Source organism: Syzygium oleosum, unplaced genomic scaffold, assembly GCF_021117445.2.
Source record: "Syzygium oleosum isolate NSW1041296 unplaced genomic scaffold, Sole_v2.1 Sole_v2.20, whole genome shotgun sequence".
In the NCBI taxonomy this organism is placed as follows: Eukaryota; Viridiplantae; Streptophyta; class Magnoliopsida; order Myrtales; family Myrtaceae; genus Syzygium; species Syzygium oleosum.
Genome location: NW_026607504.1, coordinates 5,867,618 through 5,886,500, shown reverse-complemented (window position 1 = coordinate 5,886,500; position 18,883 = coordinate 5,867,618). Strand labels below are relative to the sequence as shown.

The 18,883-nt window shown below is 42.3% G+C and overlaps 1 protein-coding gene and 1 pseudogene across 1 annotated transcript; both read left to right on the top strand.

Moving 5' to 3' along the window:
- Positions 1-308: 308 nt before the first annotated feature.
- On the top strand, positions 309-3,608 carry LOC115661956 (uncharacterized). Its single transcript, XM_030584140.2, has 2 exons — positions 309-1,542; positions 2,035-3,608. Exons 1-2 carry the CDS (start codon positions 832-834, stop codon positions 3,334-3,336), a joined length of 2,013 nt encoding a protein of 670 aa, XP_030440000.2. The 5' UTR covers positions 309-831; the 3' UTR covers positions 3,337-3,608.
- An 8,668-nt stretch (positions 3,609-12,276) lies between these two features.
- LOC115662790 (uncharacterized) lies at positions 12,277-18,646 on the top strand (annotated as a pseudogene).
- The last annotated feature ends 237 nt before the right edge of the window (positions 18,647-18,883 follow it).

Genomic DNA, 18,883 nt, shown 5'->3' with positions numbered 1-18,883 from the left:
GTGTGTCTTTACACATACTGAAAAGTCGTATCATGCCATATTTATGACGTTACGGAGCACTAAAAAATAAGAAGATTGTCAAAAAAGTCAAGTTTGCACGATATAACATCCCGTTTTTGTAATCATCTCAAGGGGTAAAACTAAAAACTACTATGCTTTTATTATAAAATACAGTACATAACATTCATGTCTAGAATCTTCAAAAAATGAATTGCAAAACAATCTCCATCTTCTCTGCGTTCGACACGCCGATTCGTGTTGCACAGAACCGGTGCCGGTTATCAATTCAGGTAGGTGGTCAGGCGCAGCAGCTCAAAGTATGAACAGGGCCGAGGACTTTCTCTTTCTTCCATGTCGTGAAAATGCGCGAGCTTTATCATTTGAGCACAGGGGTCTCTGTCTCTGTCCTCTCTCTTTAGCTCCGCTTTAACTCTCACGCGGTCTCTGTCCTTTGTTCGTTCGTTGGTCGACGCGTGCTTTCGCTCTTCCTTTTCACTTCCCTTCCCGCTTTATTCCCTCCCAACAACCCGCCATTGAAGGAACCGCTTCATCTGCCACTGATCCATCCATCACGTCCCAACTCACCTCGAGCGCTTCATTGAAAGCTAAATACTTCGTGGGTATCTCTCTTTTTTGTCATCTGGGTCGTTCTTGATCCGCGGTATAGGTTTGGTTGTGGGGGTATGTGCGTGAGAAGTGCTTGGAATCGAGTAGAGCGCACCGACCGTTCGTGTTTTCTTGTCTTGTTGAGCTGTGTGGTGCGTTTGTCGTAAGATTCTGGATTGGGCTGCCACTGAAAAATCCTTCCTTGTCGATATATTTGTCTTCTGGATGGCTCCTACGTACTTTCCTCTTCGGTGGGAGAGCACCAGGGATCAATGGTGGTATGCGTCCCCCATAGACTGGGCGGCTGCGAACGGCCACTACGACCTGGTCCGCGAGCTCCTGAAGATCGACAACAATCACCTCATCAAGCTCACGTCCCTCCGCCGGATCCGGCGGCTCGAGACCGTGTGGGACGACGACGAGAAGTTCCACGACGTCGCCAAGTGCCGGTCTCAGGTCGCGCGGAAGCTCTTCCAGGAGTGCGAGTCCAAGAGGGGCAAGAAGAATTCCCTCCTCCGAGGCGGCTATGGCGGGTGGCTCATGTACACCGCCGCGTCGGCCGGGGACTTGGGCTTCATCAAAGAGCTGCTTGAGAGGGACCCTTTACTTGTTTTTGGAGAAGGCGAATTTGGGGTCACTGATGTGCTTTATGCTGCTGCTAGGAGCAAGAGCTGTGAAGTGTTCAAGGTTGTTTTCGATTTTGCGATCTCACCAAGGCTTTCGACAGGGAAAGGTGGAGAATTGGAGGAGCATATCGGGGAAATTCCTTCGCTTTATAGGTGGGAGATGATGAACAGGGCTGCCCACGCTGCAGCTAGGGGAGGGAATTTGAGGATTCTGAAGGAGCTTTTGAGCAATTGCTCTGATGTTTTGGCTTATAGAGATGCTCAAGGATCCACCATCTTACATGCAGCTGCGAGCAAAGGACAGGTTGAGGTGAGTTGGCCAAATTTTTTTGTGAAATCTCATGTTCTGGCTTTTGGATGTTTTAGCCTGTAATCCTCCACGAAACGTGATGAAGATGTGAGCTTAATGTTCATATATAAGTTGACGTAGTAGCCGATGATGGATTAAGCGGGCTTGACTATGTTATGCCTCTGCACATCTCATTAAGCTCCGAGATCGGCAATGGACTCATAGATGTCACTTTCAGCAAGACAGATCAAGAATTCTAGTGTTTTTTTAAAAAGCTACTGATATTCTTATTCTCTACAATAAGAATTTTCCCTCATTTCCTTTTCCAAAACCGATGTCTTAGCAGATTCGAGAACGGATTATACTGTATGTTTGACTTTGTTGGGAGATCATAATGTCTGAAATGAAACATCACTTTCAGATGTCAATGGCTTTGACTGTTCTGTTTATCTGTGTTGGAACAACCTCATCATTTGTCAACTTGTTAACCAATTCTCTCGAATTTTACTGCAGGTAGTTAAGTACCTAACAGAATCCTTCGATATTGGCAACTCCACAGACCATCAAGGCAACACAGCACTAAACATTGCTGCTCTCAAGGGTCAATTGGCCACAGTCCAAGCCCTGATATCTGCTTCACCCTCGTCTGTCTTCATCAGAAATGATGCTGGAGAAACCTTCCTCCACATGGCAATTTCTGGGTTCCAAACTCCTGGCTTCCGAAGATTGGACAGGCAGATGGAGCTCATGAAGCAATTGGTACATGGAAAAGTTTTGGAAGACATCATAAATGCAAAGAATAATGATGGCCGAACTGCTCTTCACATGGCAATCATCGGGAATGTTCATTCAGAACTGATTGAACTTCTGATGACTGTCCGCTCAATTGACGTGAATGTACGTGATGAAGCAGGCATGACTGCACTCGATCTACTCAAACAACGGCCACATTCTGTATCGTCAGATATCTTGATTAGACAATTGATTTCAGCTGGGGGAATGTTTGGAGCTCGGGACTTCACGGCCCGCAAAGCCATCGCTTCCCATTTGAAGATGCAAGTCAATGGAAGCAGTCCAGGGACGTCCTTTAGAATCGTCGATAGCGAAATATTCTTGCATACAGGCATTGAGAATGCATTAGATGCCAAGGATCTGACTATTCCGGGGATTGCTTCATCTTCATTCGATTCAACCAATGAGAATGATAGCTCATTCATTTGCAAGAAACCGGGCACTGCAAATTCTGCTGCGCAGCGGCTCAGAAAGGTTCTGTTGTGGCCTCGTAACAAAGAAAAAAATACCGAGAGAGGTAAAAGATCGGTTGATGCAGGATCAGGTAACTGTAGCTCAGACGAAAATCCTGTCCCCCTTCGGCAGAGATTCTCAAAGCCCTCTTCGCTTCCTAACAACAAGAGGACGCTGTCAGTGAGGAGCAATACTTCTAGTCCATCCAATAGAAAGAAGTTGGCTTCGGGTTTAAGGCAAGGGGTTTTGCAGGCTGCGCCAAACCTGAATCTTCCGCGCCGGTCTCGTTCCAGCTCGTTTTCAAAGTCACCACTTTCGTCGCCCAATTCAGTGAACAATTATAAGCAGAAGGGTGTCTATGTTGAACACGATGTGGCCGGGCCATCATGCACCAAGGAAGTCAGTACAGATGGCACTTCGAAACCGAGGGATAAACGAGGCTCCTTCGTCAAGAAATTCAGGGGTCAGTACTTCTGTTTCGGTGCTTCGAGCCTATCCCCACGAACACCGGTTATGAGGAGACAGTGCCAGAATCAGGCTTACAAGTGTCCTGTCCCTTCAGTGGCCTAACCGGAAGGGACCAAGAGATTTTGAGATGTGCACCCCTGAAGACGGCCGCTGATCACTGGTCGAAGCACGGGAGCGACTGCCAATCATGGAAGTCTCAAAGACAGCAGATCCTGGATGTTCATGTCTTTGTCCATGGACTCTTAAATCCCTTAAAAGTTGTTTATTTTGTGGTAAGAATGATTGTGTAATTTCCTAGTCATCGTCCAATGTAATATAAATCGTATGATGTTGTTAAGCATATTAACTCAGTGAGGAAATTGTCTGTGTTCTTAGACCGTGTTTGTACAATGCAAATGACTGCGGCGATGACAACAAATCGAGCCTTATCCCATTAAGTACGGTCAACTATATGAATCCTATTATAACATTTTGCTCAATCCATGATTCGATCTCTGTGAACTTTAAATACCCAATACCTTTACTATTCATCTCCTTCCATGTTCCACCTCCTAGGTTTGCCCCGGTCTCTTCTGACTTGCATTCTCGCCCGCCCTCAAATCTCTTCGTTGGAAAATCCCAAGGTCTTCAATCGTTTCTCGTGTTTTTTCTCAATGGGGGCAACACCTATCTTTCTTCTGAATACGTTTATTTATAACCTTAACTTTTGTCGGAAGCTCCCCCATCGGAAGAATTTTTTCCTATAGAATTTTCCCTTAAGCCGAAGTGGCACTTGACGGTCGCACAAAACACCAGGGGCAACCGTGCCTATGGTCACGACCTGTCCTAATTTCTCCGATCCTGGGGAGTTCCCTTCGCTGAAATATGAATTCATCGACTTCTCGATCTGCAATTTGATCTCGAGTCTTAACAATGTCGACGAGATCATCGCGTCGTTACAGTTGAAACGTTCTTTGCTTGGTGGTCATTGTTTCGGTTTCAGTCCTGATGGAACTGGATCTACCACAACCCTGATAAAAAAAAAAAAGGATCAATGAAGTAAAGGCCCAATTGCCTGTCCTGTAATGGCCCGGACTGAAGAATGTAAGTGGACCGGACCAGTCTCTGTTGCGGAGGTGGACTTCTAGTTCTAGACTATAGAACCGATCATGAACTATTTTCCTAAGAAAATAAAATTATGACCCAATTAGCTAGATTACGAGACCGTTTGGTATAATTTTCTTGCCGTATTTTCCCCTGTGAAAATGAGTACTACAACTCTTTAAGGTGTTTGGCAAATAACACGCAGTCGCAACACCTCCAAAACTGGAGCAGCTTACATCAAATTTTAGGAAGTTGCCTCACCTAGTTTCGAAATATGGGTCCCGAGCATACATTCAAGTCATGGCTATTCCAAAAATGAGTTTTATGGGATGTGGAGCAGGCATGAGTTTCCACGGTTGTGCTTGCCATTGTCGAGCGCGAATGACTACAAATTTCGAGGAAGATCCTCATGTCGAGAGTCGGACTGAATTCAACAGAAAACAGGTATTGAACGAGAATTATCGCCCATAAGCTGATTCTCGTTCCTTCCTTCCTTCCCTGACTACCAAACGTTCTCGATGAAGCATGAATATGTTCTTAAAAAATGCTCCGGTTGGATAGAGGCTTTCGCTGTTAATGAAGGGTTTGATTAAACGACACCAGGTGGTCAACGTTGGGTGTTCCAAGCGAGCAACCAGACTTGGACGAACAGGCCGAAAAGGAGGTGATTGGAGCAACATGACGACATCCTGTACGTTTAGGCAAGAAGGGGCAAGTGGTACCAACTACCAAGTACCAAGTCGTCGTGCTTTTTCCGCTCTCAAATTGTCAATTCCACGCTCTGTCGACAATTGCAGTAAAGCAAGGTGCTTGACGACATCCTGTACTTGATTCTAATTGAGGGAGAGAGAGAGAGTATTATTATTATTATTGTTGTTGTTGTTACTATTTATATCACATTTGCAATCTGATCTCAATCATGCGGCCGGCAAGGAAGGAACGAGGAAGTGACCTAGGAGGCATGCCATTTTTTTTGCGAATTGACCCTCCTTGCCGGTCCCATCCATATAGAGCGCCGTCATACATGGAATTGGAAACCTACCCGAAAAATCATTTATATATATAGTCAAGCGTGTGAAGACACGATATTACATTCAATATATCGATTACACAAGTCTAAGTTTATATTGCAATAGGTCCTGGCTCAAGCTATGCTTGATTTTTGGTGTATGCTTTCATCAAAATTAAGTGTTTGGGGAGTCCTTATGCTTTGCTATTGTCTTCATAATGCATTAGAATCAAAGTATAACAAACAAATCGTGCATCCAGCTTATACCGTGATCCTAGAGCTAGCATACACTCCGAACGGTAATTTGCGGATACATAAAATTAAATTATCATTCAAAGCCAAGAGTCCACGATAAAACCTGGAGAAGATGCAAGGTACATAAACGACCCTAACCGATCCACATAGGCCAGATCCGACTAACCAAAGGTGGTATCTACTTGTGAATCGAACTCATAAATCATCTTCCAACTTAACGCGAGGATTAAAGCTAGTTAAAACTTTTGACTGGCTTTTAACTTAAAACAGTTAAAAACAGAAGTCAGAAGTAAATTGTTTTCATCTAGCTCTTGCTAATCGCTCACTGTTGGAAAAGAACCTTCATAAATTATTTTCATCTAGATAATGGGCTCGCAAAAATTCCTATTTCAGTTCAAATATGCGGGCTTAATGATGAAGCGGTATGTTTTTAAATATGATTCACGACGAAACGAAGACTTTCTCATTTAGGGTTCCTTCGCTCTGGAGATCATCTTTGTCCCGTCAATCCAACACTTCCAACTACTTTCATAATTGAAAGTTAAAGTTAGCACACTTAAAACCGCCGGAATGAAAGTCTTCATTTTTGCAACAAGAGAAAGCGGTAGAGAAAAGGTTACAATGGTCGAATGAATCTCGTCAAATGTTATGATGACTTGTTCGATGATGAGCATGTGTTGTCAATAATATAGCTCAATCAAGACTTGATTGTACATTCTCATACATTTGCTGGTGTTTGCGGCTTTTTATATATCTCAGGGATGACCGTTTGGTTCTTGGCTCATATAATCACTTCTCCCTTCGTCCCTCTCCGTGTGTGTAAAGTATGTGTGAATAGATTAAGATCGAGTGACGACAAATTGGAATTGAAAGTCAATTATGGCTCTTCATTGTCAAATTGATTGAAAAGTTCACGATTACATTCCGGAAAACCGTGTGATCATCCGATCTGTAGTTAATATATAGATAGTAAAGAGGAAGATTATGTCTTCGTTTTTCTTTTTCCATTTCGGAAGCTATGTAAAGTACAAATACCGAAATTTAACTTTACGAAATATTGCCAAAGAAATTGCTAGCAGAACAAAAGCGCACAAATTTTTTTTAAAAAAAAGGCCCTTAGAATAGAAGAAACATGTAGACAAGACACAATTGAGAGAAGACCATGAAAAAGGATATTAAAAAATCTGCAAATTAGAAAAAAGGTGTCAAAAATAATGAACAAAAATAATAAAGAGAAGAAGGAAAATGAGATTCAAGTTAAGAGGGAATTAAGCACACGTTCCAAATCCATATATATTCCCTTCTAATTTTCTCTGCATATATTTTCATATTACTTGACCAAATGTGTACTCTCACAAAGCAAGTGGAATAGTATTAAATTAACCAGAGATGCGTCGGAATTTGTGATCGTTCAACTTAGATAGAGAGTGATTTGAATCGTTCAACTGAGAGTGACATTCTGATATCATTAGCAAGGAGTGCTGTTCCTTTTCTTATCTTGCTTGTTCGATGCGTTCTTCCATTAATACTAGTAATTAACTTTTTTCCCAGTTTGGACTGGATTCCTAACAGTTTAAAAGCATTAAAATATTAATTGTTAACTAAGGGAAACAACAGTATAACCTAATCCCAAGAATACACGAATACTACTAAATAATAATAATCACTGCTATCAGCAGCGTCGTCGTCGTCGTCGTCATCATATCAATCTAGGAGAGCAATTTAGACCACAAAGTCATTAATATTGTACCATCAATTAATCCACTGAAAACTTAAAGAAAAGGTGATACATCTAGCAGTACCAGAATAAAAAGTTGCTAACATATCTTGAATCACAAGTTAAGCAAATCATAAATACGGTGGAAGAATGTCATGATCATCTAATCATCTGTGAAAGTATCGGAAAAGCAGAGAAACCGTTACGCCCATGTATAAACCCTAGAAAAACATAAGAGTCTCACGGTCATGATATCACGGCCAGCATTTTAATCAGAACAATCATCTCCATGCTTCTTGACCAACACCATAATCCATTTGTGGATACGAAAACGACACGACCCCAATTCTTTAAACTCAAGAAAACTGACTCATGACTCAACAGAAGTAAATCCAGGAACAACAACGTTACACACGAACACCATGACTCGACCCAACAAAAGACAACAACACACAGGGTCTACACCTACCACAATCCGTGTGTATTCCATAACTCGAGCGGAATCACTGAAGAAAACAAAAATTGAAGAAGCAGCCTGCATTTATTCACATCTTGCGCTAAGAAGCTAGTCAAAGTAGAGCTCACTTTCTTCATGACTGCACGTTCAGGTACTCGATCGGCTTAAGCACCCTCGTTGTCGTCCTCTGGAGCTTCCTTGTTCAGACCCAACTCCATGTGGATCTTCTTCCTCTGAGCCTCCGCCGCCGACAAAGGAGCGCCACCCTCAACCGCAGCGCTGCTGTTGCCCTTCGTCTCACTCCTCTCGATCTTGTTGAAAGTCCCATGCCCAAACTTCAGCAAGATCGACACAAGTTCCTCATCCTGCTTCTCATGTACCTGTTGCTTCGGCTGCTCCTCCCGCTGCCGGGGCCGGTTCTTATGGACGTGCATTTGCCCATTGACAGCGTTCCGACTTTTGAACGATTTCTTGCACAGGCTGCACCTGTGCACGCCCCAAGCTTCGAGCTCAGTTTCCTTTCTTTTCTTTTTACCGCCCTCCACTTCTACTTCCCTGCTTTTCATGCTCTTGCTTGGGGGCGGAGGAGACCCCATAGTGTCTGCGGAGGAACAGCCTGCGAGGGCCAGTTCTTTGCCCAATTTCATGCTCCTTCCACCATCGCCTCTGCCGGCACCTGCGCCGATGCCGGCACCAACACCGACACCGCCAGACACAGTAGAAGAGTGTTGAGGTTGATGTCTTCTATTCTGTTATCCAAGAGATTATGAGGCGGTTCCGAAAGGCCCCCTGACGACTGGACAGCACGGGGGTCCCACTATAGGGTTTTATGTTATCCGGGAAAAGTGCCAAAAAAGTCCTAAACCTTTTGCATTAGTGCCAATTTAGTCCTAAACCTTTTTTTGGTGCCAATTCAGTCCTAAACCTTTGCATTTGTGCCAATTTAGTCCTAAACCTTTTTTGGTGCCAATTAAGTCCTAAACCTTTTAAATTGGTGCCAATTCGAGTCCTAAACCTTTTATTTTTGTGCCAATTTAGTCCTTCCAGTCCTTTGACCGGAATTTCTTAACGTGGGCCTTCTTGCCGGCGACCGCATTGGCAGCGAGCGTGGCGGCGTGGACAAATTAAATAATATTTTCATATTTTTTGAATTTTTATTTTTTCCTTTTTTTTTTTTTCCACTTTTTTTTTTTTTTTTGGTTTCTTCTTCATCGGCCGGGTCGCCGGTCCGGCGGCTCGGCCAGGCCGGTGTGGCCGGCGAGCTCGACCTCGCCGGCCACTGGGGAGGTCGGGCCTCGCCCGACCATGGCGAGGCTCGCCCTCGCCGCGGCCTCCCGGCGAGGGCTCGAGCCTCGCCATGGTCGGGCGAGGCCCGACCTCGCCGGATCGGCGAGGTCGAGCCTCGCCCGGCCGCGGCGAGGCCCGACCTCGCCCGGATCCGGCGAGTCGGGCCTCGCCCGACCATGGCGAGGCTCGCCCTCGCCGCGGCCTCCGGCGAGGGCTCGAGCCTCGCCATGGTCGGGCGAGGTCGGTCCTCGCCGGCGCTGGCGGGCGAGGCCCGACCTCGCCGAGTCCGGCGAGGTCGAGCCTCGCCCGACCATGGCGAGGCTCGGCCTCGCCGGGCGAGCCGCCCTCCCAGTGGCCGGCGAGGTCGAGCTCGCCGGCCACCGCCTCAGTCGGTCGCCGGACCGGCGGCCGGCCAATGAAGAAGAAACCAAAAAAAAAAGTGGAAAAAAAAAGAAAAAAAGGAAAAAAATAAAAATTCAAAAAAAAATATTATTTAATTTATCCACGTCAGCGCCACGTCGGCGCGGTGATCGCGCCGGCCGGCAAAGGCGCCACGCACAAATTCGGTCAAAGTTGACCGGAAGGACTAAATTGGCACAAAATTAAAAGGTTTAGGACTGAATTGGCACCAATTTAAAAGGTTTAGGACTTAATTGGAACTAGAAAAAGGTTTAGGACTAAATTGGCACCAATGCAAAAGGTTTAGGACTGAATTGGCACCAAAAAAAGGTTTAGGACTAAATTGGCACTAATGCAAAAGGTTTAGGACTTTTTTGGCACTTTTCCCTATGTTATCCCAAAAGTGTTTTATGTTCAGTCATAGAAGGATCTCTATGGGAAAGTTAAATGTTTTAAGCTATGTGGGCAATTTTGTAATTTGTGCCATGTAGGGTTTTCGTTATATATTTAGGGCGAAACAGGTCTCTAGAGAGAGAGGGAGGGAGTGAGAAAGAGCGGATGTACACTTTTCTACGTTATTAGTGAAACAGATCTCATCTCCCCGTGGACGTAGGTAGGCGGAACATCTCCCCTGCTGAACCACGTAAATTCTTGTCTTGTGCGAATTTCCATTACTTTTCTTGCATCATTGATAGGATCGAATTAGATGTTCGACAAAGAGCCACTGATCGTTCCTGTTCCGGCACCCAGCAAGGCTGGGGGAGAGGCATCTCCATTGCCGCCGGTCATGTTGTCGTGCTTTTGGTCGGGGGATTTTTTGCAGGACTATGGGAGGCGAAATTACAAGAAAAACGTGGGTTCTCTTTGTCTAATTTTTAGGAGGGGATTGATTATTTATACATTTTCTATCTGCAATTTGGACTGTGCTAAAAAAGTAGTTGCTGTTGCCCGAGTCAACAAGCGATTTCAACATGTCAATTTTAGTGTTGTTGATGATGGCTTAGACAACGAACCTCTACATAGTTTCCTACAAGTCAGATTCTGTTTAAATTTTAAAAGTATCACTTGTTGAAACAACGTGCAAGACTAAAAGAGTATCACTTGTTGAAATCGACATGCAAGACTAAAAAAGTATCACCCATGATACTATGCATTTAGGCTAAATGTGCTCAAAAAGTAGATTTTGTTATAAACAATGTGTCGGATATGGATCTCGAACACAGTTCAATCAAATAAGTGTAGAGTTGATTTTGTTGTGAACTCCAATTGTGATTAGAACAGATTTTAAAAGAAATAATATTTTATTTATTTTTATATCGAGCCTTTTGAACTTCAGTAATTCAACAAATTAAGGCACTTGATTTAAAATAATGTATTTAATCTAATAGTGGACTTAGTTAAAAATATTTTAATTAAGGCTATCGAACTACTCCGTATATTTTAGATATAACGAATGAAGGAGGTGGATGATTGATAAGTCACCGATTCGGGGAAGATGGGATCGATGGACTCTAGGGTTTTGAGTAGATGCAGAGGGAGATGTGTGGGAGTTTTGGGGATCGAAGGAAGTGAATGATTGATCTTTTCACCCATCAACCAGACCAAATAGATGGATTGTGACTGGTCTGTCAACAGGATCAACCTTATTCGTCCCGCACGCTGCATCTTTTCTGCATTACAGAGTCAAAAACAGCCAGCTCTAACACATTCTCGCAATCTAAATTACAAGATAATTTCAGACCAAAAAGAAAAATAATAACAAGATAATTAATATTTATTATCTTCTCTTTGGGTAAATTATGATAATTGCTGGGAAAGGCCTCTCTTGTTGACGACATGACACGGGTGTGCTTGATCTCCAACTAAATTATGGTTAATCCGCTTAATGCCCTCCCGTTGTGCCTAATCTCCTGCCCAAATTCCCTGCCTCCAATCTCCAACCCTGCAGATTAGTTAACATTGATTATATCAGACCCTGGAAAAAGAAAAAAAAATTCTTCACCCAGATTAAATCTGAAAATCTAACAACTGCATAAGAACAAAACCCAAGAAGCTAAGAAGCCAAAAAACGGCGGATTCAAAAGTGAAATAAATTTGGAGCTTGCATATTTGTGGACGTGGAAGATTGCCAGCATCTTCGGAAAATCAACCAGCCCCTATGTATTCCCATGGAAAAATAATCAAGAAATTAATTTCCTATGCTTTGTTGTTCTTAAAATTAAGGAATTTTTTTTATTCGTAGTATCGTGCATAGATTGTGTCAATGGATATACCCTAGTGGAAAATGAAATATAAATTTTCAAGTCCCTCCCTGTATTCTTATTCTAATTATCTCGTTTATGGAGTTAATCAATTACTGTTTTTCTTAAAAGGGTATTATATAAAAGCCTAAGATTGCAAAGTATATTAAATAAATCGGCAAAACTGAGTGTCTACGTGCTGGGGCTGATGAAGTTAATTCATTACCAAACCTGGAACATGACATAGGGAGTACGAGGTGCCATCATGAACTGAAAAGTTCGACTTTAACCATAATCTTTCTTTTTCTGACTATTTAATAACTCACTTCATGCAGAATTGTAGCTGTGCCTCTGCAAACTGCATGGCACAACAAGCTGACCTTAATGAGAAAATGAGGGCCATTCTCATTGACTGGCTTATAGAGGTATAACAAAACAAATTTCCCATATTCGAATTACCAATAATATTATACTTCTTCCAATTTTAATTACAATGTTTCCTAACAAGTTTTGCATTTGATCAATGTAGAACAGGTGCAGCAATCTGTGGTGAGAAAGAAGCTCCGGTTGGTGACCATGTTATTGGCACGCAACCATGAAGAAGTCCTCTGTTCCTATTGTTTTATACTTGATTCTTATATCAGACAGGGCTCCCACCAGAAAGGAAGTTCTCGAAATGGTGCGATTCTTACTATCTCGAAAACATTCCATGTTCGACCATAGCTGAAATTCTTTTCCTTTTCTGATTAAGGAAATTTAACGTTCCTAAAATTGGCGGGACGGTGGGTAGGGCGGCCTCTGGCGAGGCCGAAGAAAAGGAGGATTGGGATGATGGAGAGGAGGAGGGTCATGGGTGATTGCTGGAGTTGAATTTGAAGGGATTGGAGTGGTGAAAAATAATAGCAATAATCCATGGATTGGCTTTTTGAGAGGACCTAAGTGCAACTTATTAGAATGTGTTGCTAGGCTGGAGAAGCTATTAATTGGCAAGTTGGAGATTTGATTCTTATTTTTATTTATCCTTTACTTTGTTAGGATAATAATTTGTCCATATAGAATATAACTAATTTTCTTGTTTTGGCGTAAAAAAATGAGGAAACAGATGGACCACTTGACAAAAATTGAATTTCTGCAGTTTGCGCATGGACTAAAAGTTCACGTGGGACCAAGTACCCACAATTTCTTTTGCGAACCTTCTAAAAACGATGTCCACAGACCATTCCGGTTGATGTTACAATTCCAGTTCCTTGTGTGACTTTAAATATCGTGCAATTTATTGAAGACAAGGAAGAAGTAACTTTTTTTATTTTCAAAGAACCTCCAAGACAATATCGTTAGTATCAGATCATATTATGTCTCTGTCATGTTATAGCTGGAACTTGGACTCTTTATTTTCTTTTATAATCCTCATCAACATTTGCTAGTCCCAAGTCCGAGTACAAAATCCTTAAATACAACCACAAATACATCAATAATGATATAAATTTTACGGTACCTTTTTTCATATATAAATAAGTAATTCACCCTCGAAAGATAACAGCAAACTTTTTTTTTTTCGCTTTTCGTTTTTTTTATGGAGATGTCTCATCTTCCAAAGGCCAAAATCATTTTCATTTTAAATTTCTAACCGTGTAGAGAATAAGTACTAGATGTAATATAGTTCCGAATTAAAAGGCATTTTCAAAATAATCATCTCTCGCAGCATCACTTTGCTTGGGTGCCTTATAATTTGGATGGTGTAAACGCGTTGAACAGGTAAGTAGACCAATTACTCAGGAAATTCAAGTCAAATTCGACAGGGGTCTTGTACAATTTATCTAAACGAAATGTGTGAATGGTCGACAAGATAGCTATGCATCCTTTGGACGAAGACCATCTTACAAGAGATGAGGAAAGATATGATATCATTGAACCCCCCCTATAATTGCATCCTAACTGCTTGCTGTGATAGGATGAATGTTAAGAGATATGGTAAAGGTACTAAGAAATCCTACGATAATGTACTTATTAAGTGATACGATAAATTATAATTGAGGGTTGAAATGAATGGGCTCCATATATTGAATCATAAGCTTGTTTAAGTACCAAATATGGAATATTCCCGCGATATTTTAAAGGCTCGAACGTCTCTTGCTTTAAGCGCAGGAAGAGTTATAGAGTGAGCTTCTCACTTAGAACAATTCGAGCCAATTGCATATTCAAGAAATAATAAGGCTCGTGAGATTCTATTAAACTCTAGATATCTTATTATCACGATTGACTCAATCTATTACATCCATTTATATACGAATTTTGATGATGTACCCTTAACAATCGGTTCTATGTTTGACGGTCGAACAAATTTAATGAAAAATATTATAAATAATTCATTTGGCTAAAGTCAAACTTAAGGTATTTTTATTCCCAGAGAAGAACATAGCGACAACTTATATGACTAAATTGTAAAGATGACATTTTGAAGGATGAATGAGTGTGTTGTACCGTGGAAAATATGGGATTCATGGGTAAATGCTCCACAAGAGATAAGCAAGAAAAATAATCCCATGATCTTGACGAGGGCGGTGACACCTTACTTCATATTATCGTCTTCTTCTCCACGACAACTTTGCCTCCCGCTCTACCTCTCTCCAGAGATATCTTGCTGATGCTGCAGATATATAGGAGCAGATACAGAAAATAAAGGTAAAAGAAGGACCCACCCAAGAAAACCAAAACACATGGAGAGAGAGAGAGAGAGTGGGTCGTGTGTGCTGTACACAGTTGAGAGGCTATGTTGGAGTTATATTATTTTGTTCTTTTTCAGTTCAGATCTTCTGGAATGTTTGAATCTTTGATCACACCACGTAGGGTCTACATGATGCATACCCGGACATGCTCTCTCTCACTCTCTGTCTCTGTCTCTCTCTTAGTGTGCAACCTCAACGTGTGAATATAATAGAGTGTCTTGACCAAAAAGAGAAGATAAACAAGAAACAATCCGTCATTTAAGAAAGAACTTGGTCCCCGTGATTTTTTTAATTTTTGCCCGAGTTCGATCAACTCTGAAATCCTAGCCATACCATACAACTAACAGAAACTGTCCGATTACAAAATAAACAAAATTCTTCGTTACCTTTCTGCCCACAACGAGAATATAATCTTTGAATTTTTTATTGACCATTCGGGCAGGGAAACGTGTCAGCAAGAGGAGCCAAGTGGGCCTCCTCAGATTTAAGAAATCCATCTCTCATGGGAAATTGCGAACTGAAGGCGAAAGATGTGATCTGGAATTGCTTGTGATAAAGTCCTCAAGTCATTTTCACGGCTGTGACATCCGACCCGTAATCGGTCTGATCTTGATAATCACATTGCGTGTGTACTGAGACAAATTGGGTGAAATATACATTTTAGCAACCTGGGTTGCTCTAAAGAATTGGTAACAAGGAGATATTCTAGTGTAACCCTAACCCTCGTTTGTTAGTCTCCTCCTACAGCCCACCGTTTGAAATAATTTATTAATCAGTATTTTTGATTGATTGAAGACTATCAGTCATCTAAGAAAAACTTTGATGACTTCCAAGGTCCCCACGGCTTTTTTAGTTTTTGCCCGAGTTTTATCTGGCTTAGAAAATCCCAGCCATGCCATTTTCCTACGGTAAGCATGACTGTCTTCAATGTCGTCATCCACCGCAAGTGGGTTCTTCACGTCTCTAACCATCACTGTCCATAATGGGCACTTCTTCTTCTTCTTCCACTATATCTTCCATGTCCACTTCCTCCTAATGGTCAATTAATAATAAGATCGAGAGACAACAAATTGGAATTGAAGGTCAATTATGGCTCTTCACTGCCAAATCATTCAAAAATCCACGATTAAATTAAGGAAAAATATTGTAGCCGAAATTGACAGGGAAGAAAAAGATATCGCGTGATCATCCAACCTTGATTTCTGGGACTTCCAAAAACATAGGGACCGGTTGATTTCACCGCGTAATGTTGGCCTCAGTGCCGCATTGTAGAATTTTCCCTTAAAGCTTAAGTGCTACTGAACAGTCAGCACAAAACACCAGGCGCACCTGTACACTTCACGCACCGTGACCAATGTGAATGCCACGCTAACAAATGAACCTCGAATTTATTAATTGCATTGAGAAGGGGTGTTGTAATATTCCGCCGCATTGCTTGATATAACGAGTCATATATGCTCTTTGTATTCAGGTAGTTTCCTCAACCTATCAGTTTAAACTTTTGGGTAGGACTTTCTAACATGATAAAAGAATCCTAGAAAATTAACAGGATGGGCCGGCTTTTTTCCAGGAAAGTTTGATGCTCAACTCGTCATGGTTCAACATGTCACTGCCTACGCCTTTCTCAAGGCTGCCGAGTCATAAAAAGCTTAGGCAAATCATCATCTCTCACTATATCGAAAATGAGTAAAGTGCAATAGATTCGCATGGTGGGAGAAAATTGAACATGTAAAAGTCCCTCTTAAGTGAGTGTCCTAAAAAAACTGTTGTCAACGCTTTCGTTAAACCAAGTCTTGTGGACTCGGTCGATAATGATTTATGTAAGTATATTTTAATGAACGTGTATAAATCGATGAACCTTGTTCTGACTGAACCATTTTAAATGAACAGTTTCAGATGCTATCCTTCTTCTCGCTTGAGCTCTCGCTGGTGGAGTAAAAGATGCTCAAGTTCCTCTTCTAGCCGCCGCTGCGATCTTCATGGCTCAATGCACACTCTATGGTTTCAAACAGTAGGACTAAGACCTGTGAGTAGCTCAGCAACTGCTCAGTAGTGTCTTCAATTCATTTCTCAGTGACGTCCTTCTCTCAGTTTTTTGCCATTTTTACTTTACCAAGTTCTTGTAGCAACTATCTCGATCCATCTTGATATGGCATTTTTTTCCCCTTAATGCAGAGATTGTGCAAGAATGACAGTGTGCGTACTTAGAAAGTACTGTACATTCGAAATTTGGTTACACATCAAAATGTGAACCTGCTAATTTTCTATCAGGAGAGATGAAGAATCCGTAGCAGGAGCCCGGTGTACAGCTTCTATTGCGCTTCTACATACTGAACTTTCTTTTACTGAGAAAAATCGGGTGAAAAATAAATTTTAGCAGCTTGGGTTGCGCTTAGGAATTGGTAAGAAAGAAAGATTCTAGTGTTAATCCTAACCCTCGTTTGCTAGTCTCCCACAGGCAATTGTTTCAAATATTTAATCAATTTTTTTTCATTGATGCAAGACTAGACTGCTGCTTTTCCGTTCCAATTGTAATTCTTGTCTTTTGTTGTAACAATAAATTGATAGATATTGATTCCAAATAATATTTTCCGACAACAGGGATCTCTCTCTCCATCAGGTTCATATTCCGCCAAGTCTGGATACCCGACCGATCAATCTCACCGTTTCACTTCTCATTCCCTCGAATTTTACTGCAGGTAGTTAAGTACCTTACATAATCCTTCGATATGGGCAACTCCACAGATCATCAAGGCATCACAGCACTAAACATTGCTGCTCTCAAGGGTCAATTAGCCACAGTCCAAGCCCTGATATCTGCTTCACCCTCGTCTGCCTTCATCAGAAATGATGCTGGAGAAACCTTCCTCCACATGGCGGTTTCTGGGTTCCAAACTCCTGGCTTCCGAAGATTGGACAGGCAGATGGAGCTCATGAAGCAATTGGTACATGGAAAGGTTTTGGAAGACATCATAAATGCAAAGTATAATGATGGCCGAACTGCTCTTCACATGGCAATCATTGGGAACGTTCATTCAGAACTGATTGAACTTCTGATGACTGTCCGCTCAATTGACGTGAATGTACGTGATGAAGCAGGCACGACTGCACTTGATCTACTCAAACAACGGCCACATTCTGTATCATCAGATATCTCGATTAGACAATTGATTTCAGCTGGGGGAATGTTTGGAGCTCGGGACTTTGCGGCCCGAAAAGCCATCGTTTCCCATTTGAAGATGCAGGTCAATGGAAGCAGTCCAGGGACGTCCTTTAGAATCGTCGATAGCGAGATATTCTTGCATACAGGCATCGAGAATGCATTAGATGCCAATGTTCTGACTATCCCGGGAATTGCTTCATCTTCATTCGATTCAACCAATGAGAATGATAGCTCATTCATTTGTAAGAAACCGGGCACTGCAAATTCTGCTGCGCAGCGGCTCAGAAAGGTTCTGTTGTCGCCTCGTAAAAAAGAAAAGAATACTGAGAGAGGTAAAAGATCGGTTGATGCAGGATTAGGAAACTGTAGCTCAGACGAAAATCCTGTCCCCCTTCGGCAGAGATTCTCAAAGCCCTCGTCGCTTCCTAACAACAAGAGGACGCTATCAGTGAGGAGCAATACTTCTGGTCCATCCAATAGGAAGAAGTTGGCTTTGGGTTTAAGGCAAGGGGTTTTGCAGGCTGCGCCAAACCTGAATCTTCCACGCTGGTCTCGTTCGAGCTCGTTTTCAAAATCACCACTTTCGTCGCCCAATTCAGTGAACAATTATAAGCAGAAGGGTGTCTATGTTGAACATGATGTGGCCGGGCCATCAAGCTCCAAGGAAGTCATTACAGATGGCACTTCGAAACCGAGGGATAAACGAGGCTCCTTCGTCAAGAAATTCAGGGGTCAGTACTTCTGTTTCGGTGCTTCGAGCCTATCCCCACGAACACCGGTTATGAGGAGACAGTGCCAGAATCAGGCTTACAAGTGTCCTGTCCCTTCAGTGGCCTAACCGGAAGGGACCAAGAGATTCAAGATGTGCACCCCTGAAGACGCCGATGATCACTGGTCGAAGCGTGGGGAGCGACTGCCAATCATGGAAGTCTCAAAGACAGAGCAGATCCTGGATGTTCATGTCTTGTCCATGGACTCTTAAATCCCTTAAAAGTTGTTTACTTTGTGGTAAGAATGATTGTGTAATTTCCTAGTCATCGTCCGATGTAATATAAATCGTATGATGTTGTCAAGCATTAACTCTAAGGAAAACCGTCTATGTTATTAGACCGTGTTTATACAATGCAAATGACCGCGACGATAACAACAAATCAAGCCTTATCCCATTAAGTGCGGTCGACTATATGCATCCCATTACAACATTTCGGTCAATCCTTGATTTGATCCCCCATACCTTTACTTTTCATCTCCTTCCATGTTCCCCCTCCTAGGTTTGCCCCCTCTCTTCTAACTCGCGTTCTCGCCCGCCCTCA

Excerpts from the sequence above, each read along its gene's own strand:
- LOC115661956 (XM_030584140.2), top strand. The coding sequence starts at position 832 with ATGGCTCCTACGTACTTTCCTCTTCGGTGGGAGAGCACCAGGGATCAA. Across the intron at positions 1,543-2,034 it reads CGAGCAAAGGACAGGTTGAG|GTAGTTAAGTACCTAACAGA; the intron begins GTGAGTTGGCCA and ends ATTTTACTGCAG.